Source organism: Annulohypoxylon truncatum, assembly GCF_022578515.1.
Source record: "Annulohypoxylon truncatum strain CBS 140777 unplaced genomic scaffold F4807scaffold_56, whole genome shotgun sequence".
Lineage (NCBI taxonomy): Eukaryota > Fungi > Ascomycota > Sordariomycetes > Xylariales > Hypoxylaceae > Annulohypoxylon > Annulohypoxylon truncatum.
Window position 1 is genome coordinate 74,723 of NW_025953842.1, and position 12,470 is coordinate 87,192.

The 12,470-nt window shown below is 46.5% G+C and overlaps 3 protein-coding genes across 3 annotated transcripts; 2 read left to right on the plus strand and 1 right to left on the minus strand.

Annotated features, from left to right (window-relative positions):
• The first annotated feature begins 6,533 nt into the window (after positions 1-6,533).
• F4807DRAFT_446918 (uncharacterized protein) lies at positions 6,534-8,576 on the plus strand. Its single transcript, XM_047999847.1, has 3 exons — positions 6,534-7,498; positions 7,659-8,150; positions 8,215-8,576. The coding sequence occupies exons 1-2, from the start codon at positions 7,205-7,207 to the stop codon at positions 8,085-8,087; spliced, it is 723 nt and encodes a 240-aa protein (XP_047849010.1). The 5' UTR covers positions 6,534-7,204; the 3' UTR covers positions 8,088-8,150; positions 8,215-8,576.
• F4807DRAFT_330806 (SET domain-containing protein) lies at positions 8,369-10,190 on the plus strand. Its single transcript, XM_047995271.1, has one exon. The coding sequence runs from the start codon at positions 8,649-8,651 to the stop codon at positions 10,011-10,013; it is 1,365 nt and encodes a 454-aa protein (XP_047849011.1). The 5' UTR covers positions 8,369-8,648; the 3' UTR covers positions 10,014-10,190.
• F4807DRAFT_330640 (uncharacterized protein) lies at positions 10,115-10,886 on the minus strand. The gene is made up of 2 exons (XM_047995270.1): positions 10,405-10,886; positions 10,115-10,329 (listed from the first exon to the last, which is right to left on the minus strand). Exons 1-2 carry the CDS (start codon positions 10,766-10,768, stop codon positions 10,217-10,219), a joined length of 477 nt encoding a protein of 158 aa, XP_047849012.1. The 5' UTR covers positions 10,769-10,886; the 3' UTR covers positions 10,115-10,216.
• Between the last annotated feature and the right edge of the window lie 1,584 nt (positions 10,887-12,470).

The window sequence follows — 12,470 nt, forward strand, 5'->3', positions numbered from 1 at the left end:
TGTATGTATTTAAGCTTGCTGTATCGTCGATCGTGCTTTTCTTTTCGACTGACAACCCGAAAAGAAGTACAACGCCAGGAACCCTTGACCAAGTGTGCCTGGATTCATACGTACAGACCGCGCTACTCTTTTTACTAAAGTGCCAAGACCGTGGGACGCACCTATCATTGACGATATTTGGATGGGCTCGTCGATTATCGTCGCTGTACCATGATCCTTGCCAGACAGCCAGGAGTTAGCCGGGTCCTGGTAACTGCAGTAGGCATAGGCAGACCACCAAGGGCAAGGCCTCAGCCTCTGTAGATTAACCAGTGTTGCAGTCTAAACACCCTGACCACCTCAGGTGCTAGTACTCGAATTACTTAGGTACAGTACCTGGGTAGGTAGTGTATGTACGCATGTATGTATGTACGCATGTAAGTACGTACTATGTATGATACGGCCTCCCGGCCTAAGTCACTATATACGTACATACACAATACATAGTGTAAGTCTTCCGAAGACCCATCTTCATGTGAACCAACGATCGACAACCAGTTGTCGCTGGCCTGACGAAGGCGGGTCTTCCTTTTAGCGTTGGGTGACCGTGCCCCTAGGTCGACACCATGGCCAGGGACAACTAACTAACGGACTATTCTCCGAGCTGTCAAGCACCCTGTGCGTGTGTATTATGTACGTCAGCTGGGAATGATAGACCGCATGACAGGGACGATAACGAGACTAATAAGTAATAGTAGTAGCATGCCTTAAGCAACGTCTGGGCTAGGGGGTGAAAACACACAGTCGGGTTACATCTCGATCTTATGTCTACGAGCTACTATGTAACTGCAAGGGATAAACGCTATGTATGTATGTATTGTACCTTATACGATATATCGAAAGCACAGTAAGTAGATTGCAATCCTGTCGATACCAGGAACTCGGGCCAGTATCCACATAAATACGGCAGAAAAGGAAAATATCCGCAGCAAAGGGACGTGTCCCCGCCAAAACTGAAAGGAACGTATCACGGTACATACATACCTACATACTATATAGGGGATAAGAAGACACCAGTTCTGACAGTTTTGTTCCCCCTGCTTCTGCAGGGCCTAGACGCAATCCATAATCAAGTACCTGACTTAATAGGCTAGTAGCTGGGCAGGTTTCTATTCTGGAATAGGCCACTGCCGTGCTGCGTACAGCATTCCGTAACGCGGTACTAAAACAGGTGCTGCCGCACAATCAAGGGAAAGGAAAAGACGAATGATTTTTTTTTTTTAGAAACGAGTTGTTACAAAAGCTTCACTCATCATATAAAATATAAAGCAGGGCTGGTACCTAGATAAAATAAAGAATAAGTAAAATGATGACTAATGTGGAATTTCTCCTCTGCTCCTGTATTGGATTGGAAAGTAATTCAGAAGTAATAGAGCTGGTTGGCTAGGTACCTAGGTATGTAGGTATGTACTACAGCCTAGCTCATTAGCGGAAGTGAGCTATCATAAGAAGAATCCTCGACGACTAGATAGGAAATATTTAGCCGAGGTAATCAAACCTTGCCAGCTTCATTGAAATTTCGTAGAATTAGATATTTTAAGAAGTCTAGATAAAAGCACTCCAAATATAGGCTTATGGACGACGGACGACTGGCATTTTCGCACTTTATTTTATTTTGTGGCACCTCCAATATTTATCCGCGTACATGCCTACATCTAGAAACCCGGGTGGCTTCTTCAGCGCGCAAGCTTAAGAGAAGAGGAGACTCGAAACGTGCCAACAGCTCGAGTCTAGCACGTGGGCCACCCATAACCATGAGGATCGCCGTGGGTTTTACTCCATACAGCCAAGCGTTGGACGTCCCCACGAATAGTGGCCGAAATTAAAGCCAACGAAGCCTTCCAGAAGCCAGCATACGCAGAAACTCTGCTGCCGCTATGCTGCCGCTATCCCACAAGGATTCGCGGCAGTTTCAGCCATTTGCCAATTTTGTTAATCCACAGCCGACGTTATCGAAGTCCGTCATATATCATATTCCGCTACCCCCAAGACGAATCAGATTAGGTGTTAAACACGCTTTTCACAATAACTTGAGACGCTTGTGAAGATTACCTATGCGGTAAATAGTTCGTCGAACCGCTTATGCGATAGCCAATGTCATAAGCACTAATTTCAACGTCGTAAACCATACCTAAACGGCTTGTCCGTTGATTCATATATATGGGAAATCTCTTTATAAAACGAACCAGCGTGAACTGCGTGACAGCACGAGCTGAACCGGTCGAAATACACAACTTTCGGACATCACGTTCAGGCTCCGCCACGTGTCTTGGCTACCCACCTAAGTATGTACCAGTAGTCCCTCGGTAGAAAAGGGATGTCAGACTAGAATTCATCATAACGTCCGGCATTCGGTAGAAACACGTAACAAGTGCTCTGCGCTAACATGGAGCAGAGTTCGCGTCGCAAATCTCCTTCATTAGCATCATTACTTTGCAGTCTAGTACGCACACCACTTTCATGATCGACACGATCCCGAGACCTGGGGGCAAGAAAAATCACTGGCTAATCTAATCTTGCACGAGCCATCTAGTCCGATTTTGTAAAGCCTCAGGTATTATCATTAATTACTATAGTGGAGATAGTGTGGCTAATTCCCAGTCTGAAGAATACGTGCAAAGGGCAAATCTGGGCCAATCCTCACATGGTCCTCGCTCGCATTCGCTTGTGAACAATAGGTCTTTGCGGCACATCCACGACAAACTCGTCCTATTTGCCATCTTCTGAAATAAATCACGAAGTGGTCGGTCCCTATACACGGGGATGATGTGCTCGCATATGTCGCCATACACGATCTTCAGTATCATCCGTGATGTCAGACGGTGGGAACACTCCCCATCGTAATATCTCCAGTGGAAACTTCGAACCCAAGAAATTCGATAGCCAAGCAGTTCTGGACGAAGGTCTAGACCAATAGAAGCAGACCCAGTACAGCGTCTCGGGTCGCTTAAAGTTGCGCGAATCCATGCTGTCGGGATGTAATTGCGCGTTATTTCAAGTACCATACGGATCCATACTCCACCAAAACTAAACAAGGGGTCATGAAACAGGGTGATCAGATATACGAATTATTATACCCGTGGTAAATAATACCTACAGCATACTTATCGCCGTTTCTACGTACCTAGTTTACAATGCTATCGCCAAGGAGTGATTATTATTACCTGCTGGGCTTTTTACCTCTGATATATCTATGGTTGTCTTAATAGTTGGTATTCGGTAAATTGGTGGAAAGGTACGTCGTCAAGATGTCTGAAACTGACAAATCTTTCGAACTTTCAGCAGCCAAACGACCAGACGGCCATGCCATTGACGGATGAGAAAATCTGTCGCTGCGAACTCTTAATATGCTACTGTCTATATACATTCCTACATGCCGAGGCTGCTGGGGCACATAAAAAGCCTAGTCAACAACCTATTTGCTACGGCAACCCCGGTATGTATGAATATCACCCAGGTTCACATGTTAAGAGGATCCCTGTGACTGGGAACGGCGCGGCTCGAACCGTTCCAATAATACTGGCTTTGGGCTCATTTGTTCAACCTTTTTTCAATATTTACACGTCACGAATGAGGCATAGACGGAAGCAAAAAGTCCCTTTGTCATCAAGGATCTCGACTTTCCGCCGCACTATTTTCAAACAAACGTCGATTACTACCTAGTAGGGGGAGCCAAACCCATGCACCATGCTCAATACCTACACTCATAAAACGATCGACGCCTAACATTGGACAGAAACCAAGGCTTGACTTATGGGCATGGTTACATTAAGCTCTATCTAGGTACTAGACTTGTGATTTGCAGTCACCGAGTACGAGGAACCGGTACATCACAAGAGCTTAACTAAACTCCACAGCCATGCCTCATACATACATGCATTAAACTTCTGTGGAAGCCTAGTTGCTACTATAGTACGTACTGTAGTAGTGAGTACCTTTGCTCAGGGATACCGCCAACTCCCTGGGTGCTCCTCCAAGCCCTTTTATATGAATTTCTAACCTCACAAAGGGGTATATTTAATCGGACTTTGATTTACTCCCTAAGCCAGCGACCAACTAGAATCTCCTTTCGATCTGATGAGGTATCGAGGTTGAGGTTGACAAAATGGAAACCTATCACGTCTCGTACAAGCCCACGGAAATCATATGTTGACCCACATGTTTTCCCACTCTAGGAGTGCTCTATGTCGAATATGATATGTGATGGTTTCAGAGAGAAATTCTTATCTACGAAAACTTGTCACGAAGCATCTCTGAGCCTTACCTGGATAGCACTGGGGCACGATGCTCCTGGTATAGAGATAGCCGGGATTGTATTTGAGATAGGCGATCTTTGATGAGTTCTACGTATATTGTAGTCCAAGAAATAGGACATGCCGAGAAAAATAATGCTACCAGTGAGATCTTGTACTATGATGATGTAGACGAGAGGGGCTTAGACAATTCAATTCATTTCTAGGGGTAATCATAGCAGGCGTCGAAAAGGACGTCTATTATTTATTTGGTATTACAACCTGCCGTCCGCGGCTAATATGTTAGTAACGCGAACATATTCTAGTCTTATTCATGACATACATATTATATCATGATAGGAATAGAAGATATTGGTATTGATGATGAAACTGCCTCCCTAGGCAATTCATAAACCAAAACCATATCTTTGTAGATTAATACTCCAGCTAGAAAAGGCCCTTCATATATTCATGGCATAATCCAGTACAGGGAGTAATGTATTTGTAAAGCATTGTCCATGTAGACCGAGTTATGAATGAAATTTTAATCCAAAATAGTCATCGCTAATTTAATCTAAGGAGATGGCAAGACTGGCAGTGATATATGTTTCTTGTATCTCTATGCTTCCAATTCACATACGGTGAGATCGCGCGACAAGACAGCATAGAGGACGAGTTCATGAGCTCATGAGACAATTTCATACCTAGTAAAATATAAGAGAAACAATTTGATCCTATTCGAATTTAGCAGCACCTACCTAATTACCAAAGGAGTGGACTCTAATACGTTAGGTATGCCGCGATTTCCCTGTCTGCTGCCCGCCTTAGCCATCGCCGTAAAGATAAGTTTTTAAGGGGAAGCCTCCAAATTCTCTAAATGGGTATTTTCGAAGACAAAGGTTGGAGTGGACGCATAAGACAACAACTCGAGCACTTTTGGCCTACGAAGCCCCTTATTCCTTTACCTGGGGGTTATCACCAGCCAGGCGAAATAAAGCTTCATACGATCCGCTAGACCAGACCTAGAGGATAAAGTAGCCAGGAGCATTAAATTTACGTGATTTGACGCCATTCTTGCCTTACGCCAGTTATACGAGCAAGCTTTGACTTATCAGTGGTGCTCCCGGTCGATCAGAACCGATCTTTTGTGGGTGGTTATCCACCTCCTTTTGCCTCCTAATCCCTAGCTAGCAACAAGTGAAAGTAATAGGACTAGTAATTTGATATTATATATTGTTAGATAATTGGGCAGATACCTCGGGAGATAGATAGTTGACGAAGTCATTAGGTGCACATACTGTGTTTCTTCCCCGGAATTCACTGACAATAGGCTAGCAGTGGTCCCTTTTACATTTGATACACTGACAGAACCGGTATGATGCAGCCATGGGAATCACGGTGCGGAACCTAGCTGGTGGGAGAACAGCGCCGCTGTTGCGCAAGAAGCTTTAAGTTCCACTGCCTAAGATCGCGGCATACACAATAGATGCTCATGGTTTAGTCTATACTAGTATTAGCCATCACCAGGTCTCCTACAGACTAAACTCAGATCCCAGGAGACCCTCAGCAGACCAAGCCAGACCTCTGGAGATGGTTACGGTGATACCACCACGGATTGTCCTTCGAGATTTAGCATTAACTTTAGATCTATCGTACCAGAAATGAGCCATATGAAGTAGACATAAAAAGGAGCATTTTTGAACTTGGAGAAAGGTCGGCAGAGTTTCACTAGGCAGATTCGATTCTACAGTCATTATTATGACTCAACCGCATAAAGGAGTATGAGTGATTCCCAGATTTTACACGAAATTGGAACTGAAGCTCGAACGGAATCTCGAAAATAATCCTCCTATGATAGGCAGTAGTATTTGATGAGTTTTCATAGGTTGAGAAGAGATCATAGAGTAGGGCCAATTGTACGTACTACCACAATTCTTGTTGCCCCTGAACGCGGTTAAGGTGAAGCCCTTGAATTGCAATGCTTGTAGGGATAGGCAATTAATACACTTTGCGACCCCTAGAATACTATCAGAATATGTAGATATGTTGTGCTTGGCCTGGCCTATTGTTTTTTATCCCTTTTCTGCTGTAGATACCTAGGTAGGACCGGTCTATATTGGCTCTTCAATATCCAAGCACATACCTAGCTAGACGTATCAGTCTATCTTTGTACTTACACTTCTAAATACGATACGAGGCTATTATTGCTATTCAGAAAGTGGTATGGTTAGGAAGGAACATGGGAAAATCATTTTGCTTGAAGGCCGTTAACTTGAATGACCATACTCCAAGTACTAAGATCCTTCACGGCTAATTATGAGGAAAGGGAGGCTAGATGAAGTCCATTGCATCAAAGTTATGTCTTCAATGTGTAAAAATAAATCTCTTCTTCTCATATGAGAAAAAGAAGGAGGAAGTATGACAGCCATCTAGATGCTTCACAGGTCCTCGAAGCCAGCGACGGTACGGTCGAAGATGACGTTCGTCCGGGATTTTGGGGCGCTATGTAGCATTTTTCATTGCTACTACGTAGTCGGCCGACGATCTGGTCACTCAAAAGTTCCTGGAGACTATCACACCACCGACCAAAGCGGAAGGATGCTAGGAGCTCTGGCTCGTGACGTCATCTTCACCCACTTCGCGTGTTCTGGGGTCGGTTATTTGACTATATTTGAAGCCTTAGCCACCCATCTAGCCATTCATGGATACGCCTGCGCATATAATGTAGCCCCTTCCTGCGAGTTGGCCTATAGAAGGAAACGCACCCTAGGTATTCAATCCTTCATAACTTCATTTCAAGAATGCTTCCGCCCCTAATTGACATCAGTAGAGCATATACCTAGGTAGGTAGTTAATTTCACCGTCGTCTGATTGGCATCATAGCTATCGCAAATCTCTTCGAACCCATAGGGCCTATTGAAGCTCGAACGGAAATGGCATCCTCTGTCTCTTTGTCCCAGGGCTCTCTGGCGGCAACAATATTGGTGTCTACCATGGCAAGTTGTGCCGGCCTCACGCCTCCTAACACCAGCACGAAACCCACGCCCTCGACAGGCGACATGATGCGCGTGCTGAACTTGACCAACAAACGCACCGTAATGCTCGGAATGGTTCCCATGGGCTTCCTGGCGTTGCAAACCTCTTCATTGGCACTTTTCTACCCGAGTATCCCATCAACCGTCCTCCGCTATGGCGCGGTGAATGGTCTAAACCCACAGCTTGTAACTGTATGTATTTGGGGGTACCCATCCACTCTCCCAATCCGTCTTGTGAATCAAACTTTCCCAAGAGAGCTGATGAGAAGTTGTTGATCCACCTTCAACCCCTCTCAAAAATACCAATTTCACAAAACCTCTTACAGAAGCTGGTGCTGACCCATTGTTATAGTGGTCTGCAGCAACGTCTATCCCTTTGGCTCTGATCCTATGTGCCGGTGTTCCGCTCCGTTTGGGGGCGTATTCGTCGCTGGGTAAAAACTTCACGTTCGAGCTAGCGGAGCCTGATGGGCTTAAGACTGACGGCATCTACCGTTATGTGCAGCATCCCAGCTACACTGGCATGCTGATCATCATCGCGTCCAATGCGTGCCTTTTGGCTAGGATGGATGGAGCGCTTAGCTGTTGGATTCCGCCTGAATGGTATGGGCCTTTGCGAACTATCGGGTGGGCATTTGTTCTTCCTACTTGGCTGTCGTTATCCGTGTTCGGGTTGTGGACGCGGGTGAAGCAGGAGGAGAGTATGCTCCGAGGTAAATTCGGCGAGAAGTGGGAAAGGTGGCATGCCAAAACAGCACGGTTTATACCGGGAATTTTCTGATGGGAGAGGAGCGTCTCGTTTGATATACGATAATAAGCGGCGTTTCCTCGTTGTGATACTAAGGTAATCTACCTAAGAATCTACAAAATACCTGGCAAGGAACTGACCCTCACCCCTGAGAGTGTAGAGGAAATACAAATTCTCGTTGTCGAAAATAGTGACAGGATGTCAATATTCTGTATAGAAAAGGAGTAAGGTGAGTTTCGGTGAAGATTTATGAGGAAGCTTTTCAGTGTATACAGTGTATCGCACGAGCCGTACGGTATTGGACGAGGGAATAGGGATGTCGGATGGGGAGAAATAGGGGGACGGAGAGCAGCAGGAGCTAGATGTGAAGATACCCCAATACCCCTCACAGTATTAGTCGCACTAGCCTCGTCCCACCAATACTGGGTACCGCCTACTACAGCAGGTACCACTTACGTCTATGTACCTAAGGTGGGTAACCTAAATAGCACATACATTGGATTTTCACCTTCACCTTTAGAATAATCAACTTTCAAAACTCAACCACCAGAAACTAGGCCTTCTTCAAGTAGGCTATATATAGATGCCACTGTGATGGCTACGATTGCAGAGCGCTTCGATGCGCTACTCCGGTGGGTAGAGGACGACGGAGGGAGCCTGAACCCCGCCGTCGAAATCTATCACGACGACCTCACTAAAGCCTCTTTTCGTGTCAAAGACTCGTGCTCACTTGGAGTTGATGACCCTATCGTCGCACTCCCGCTCTCAAAGTCGCTCTCCTATATTAATGCTATTGACCACCACCCGGACTTCGCTTCGTCTTCTTCACCTTATTCTTCGTCTTCTTCTTCCCCTCCTTCCTCTTCCCCTGAAAGCGACATAAACCGCGAGGATGCTTGCTATTTTCCGACCGAGTTTTTGAAGACAATGCCTCCACATGTCATCGGACGCTTCTTTCTCATGCAGCAACATATTCTTGGGCCCAAATCGAAGTGGTGGCCGTATGTACGGACCCTACCCCAGCCCGAGCACATGAGTAGCATTCTCCCTGCCCTGTGGCCATCTGACGACATCGAATTCCTGAGGGGGACCAACGCCTTTTCCGCCGTCCAGGATATAAAGTCCACCCTGAAGAAAGAGTACAAGCATGCTATGAGGTTGCTTCCGGAAACTTACTACTCAGAGTATACTCGGCCTCTGTACTATTGGGCCTATGCTATCTTCACGAGCCGTAGTTTTCGGCCATCGCTCATTTTCCCTCCGCAGACTTCGTCAGGCCTTTCCTGCGACCTAGATGACTTCTCAGTGCTGCTTCCTTTATATGATATTGGAAACCATTCACCATTGGCTAAGATCACGTGGGCTACCGATGAAGAAGCCCAGATATGCACTCTCACGTGTAGGCAGACATATTCGGCCGGGGAACAAGTGTTCAATAACTACGGAATGAAGACTAACGTTGAGTTGCTTCTTGGTTACGGCTTCGTCATCCCAGCAGACGATAACTTTCACAATGATTACATCCATATCAGGACAAAGGCAGATCCGGAAGCCGGCGACTTGGCTGCGACTCATGTCGTGTCGTTGAGGCCTATGGCACACCAGAGCTCCTTAGTAGGGAGGTCGAGACTCTTGAGCGCGGACTCACTTGGCTGCCTTCCTTGCTTTTCGCATATCCAGGACTCCCTCATTGTGGCTCTCTACGAGAGTATTACCAAGGGAGGAGACGAAACGAATAACCCCAGTTTGACCGAAATTATGAGAGGTGAAATCGCGGATGAGATTCTTAGGAAAATTATTGACTCGTTGGGCTCGAAGCTGAGTGTCGATCTGGAGGACTTGGAAATCAACGAGCCGGACTACGAGGCCGCCAACCGTAACCAGCAACTCGTCGTACGCTATCGTGAGCAATGTTGGAGCGTGTTAGAAAATGCGCTTCGAAGCTTGATGTCGGGATAGGTTTTCGTGGAAAGGCAGATGTACAGGTTAATCAGCCTGTATAAATGCTTAAAATCGATAAATTCAATGTCAAACTCCAAACTAGGGGTATCAAAATGCAATCTGCCGCCGACGCCCAATATTACCGGAGCACATCCTCCCTTTTTTCCCATGACCGAAAACAATCTTCATAATTAAAGGATGTGCTCATCCTCCAAGACGGTTTAGTGATTTCGTCCGCCACCTAAATCCGACTGCCACTCCCCAAGGGCATCTTCTGCTTCATCGGGCAAAAAAGCCATATTCTCGTTTAAGAGGTTCAAACATGCTTTCGAAGCTGGTACGTGAGTCAGCGATCGTGTCGACAAGCCACGTCACAGGTCTTTAAAGCAGGCCGAAAAAGAACACTTACGCAACAATAAACTGATATCGCCGGAGCTAAGTGCAGCGCTCATCCTAGCTGACTTGTAGCAGCCGTAGGTCTGCTGGAGGGCTAACATGCGTTTCCACAGCCTTACAGGGTCGCCATTCGTGCCCTCTTCCAGTGCCTTAACCGACTCTCGTCTTCTGTTTCTAAACGCATCCATACGAACTGACGCAACGTCGGAACACGGCGATGGCGACCTTGACTCTTGGAATTTATCAATCGGGCTGACGAGCTCGGGTATTTCAATTTCCTCGGCGGGGCTGCGGGCGAGCGGACACGGTGTGATGGCGTCGATATCGTCGACGATGGTCGGCCGGTTCGGCTTCCTTGAAGTTTTGGACATGTCCATTTTGATACCTCGTATGTGTCCTCTACTCTGGGGGGGCACGGCGCAAGTCGTATGCTTCTGATCTATTCTTAAATGCTGCCGATAAGGTGGCTTGGGTACTGATAGAAAACGATACTAGTCGTCACTTATATAACGGCTAATTATCTCGAGGGTTTGACGGGTTTGGCAAGATACTGATTTCGATACGAGAATGAATGTTTTAGTTGCTGTTCATATCACCTGGAAGAAAAAAAATTATGAGCATCTTCAGATCGGCAGAGTGTGGAGCAAATAGACATATATATAAACTAGCTAAAAGTAACATTAAGCCACCTGAGAAGGCCGAACCGAGATGGCACACATGCCTCACGCCTGACAAGCGTTGTTTTTTTCGCATTAGAGAGGGTGATGTGATGATGAAACCTGCAGAACCTGCATCTCACCCAATCACGATCATCCGGGGTCTCAGTCATCAACCCCTGCTCTTGGGTGTTGGCCTGCAGCACCCGCGCATACTATTACTATCCATGGATGTATGGACTGAGTCAAGATGGGTTTGACGATACGACGTCAGTGCCAATCATGGTTAGATTACTAAATAGGTCGATGTGCGGGTGTCTCCAGGGACCGACGAACGACTCACTGGCCTGAGCTGGGACGATGGCGCCGTGCGTCAGGCTACCGAATTTGGACGAAGAGGAGGAGGTGCAGCAGGTCCCAACTGACCTTGTCGAATACACCTATGATATTATCTTGGTTGTAGGTATGCGTTGTCGAGGGCAGCGTGTACGAGTACGTCGTGTCCGCTCGCCCCTGTCTTTTCTTTTCCTTTTTCTTTTTTCTTCTTTGCATCGCAACCATATGACATCTTCACACGTACCTACATATGATCTCAAACTGGATTTCTAGGTTCTAGTTGTATCCAGATGTTGCCCAGCAAGGTTTGGCTCGGGCTAGGCCCGACTTGGCTCGCCTGTGGCAGAGAGCCTGCAGCTATCGTAGATCCTCAACTACCGGCCGATGCATTTCCGGCATTCCCCATCACATTAAACCTCGTACTCCTGTAGAGCAAAACTAAGTGCCCCGTTATCGGCTATGTCACGATGGCATGAGATGATCAAGATTCGAGAAGTGTCCGTGATTCTATTTATTAAGACCCAGGTTCTTCTATTATACTTAGATGTACTTGGGTTCCTAGCCATAATACGTTCGCCGGAGATAATGACCTACATAAAGATTTGGCTTTTTTAAGAGGTTCGGAGTCTGTGGCTGCACATCGAAGCTGTATAACATGTGCGTTAGCAACGTTTAATTAGGGTTGTCGACCGCCCGGTTGGAAAGAGACGGGATTGCTTAGGCTGTAAGGTAGGTTTCAGACGATCGCTTCCCCCTAAAGTGATCGCATATATTCTCTTACCAACAACGATGATAGCGTGGCGCTACTTTGCATAGCGTATGTACTATAGAGATCAGAACCGCCAACTCCGCTGTTGCTGGGCTGCTAGGCTAGCTGGTAGCTAAGCTGCTGCCAAGTTCCATAGCGAATGCATCGTGTCGATCACGTCCATCACTAGTGCGGGGGATCACACACGCAAAGACAAGGATTGTAATCGTAGTACCTAGTGTAGTGTATGATCAGTATTTCTCCTCTTCAACATCCCCGCGCTTCTTCAAGCCCTCGAGCCCTCGCGTCTTCACGCCCTCACTTCGCTGTCCGCACCAA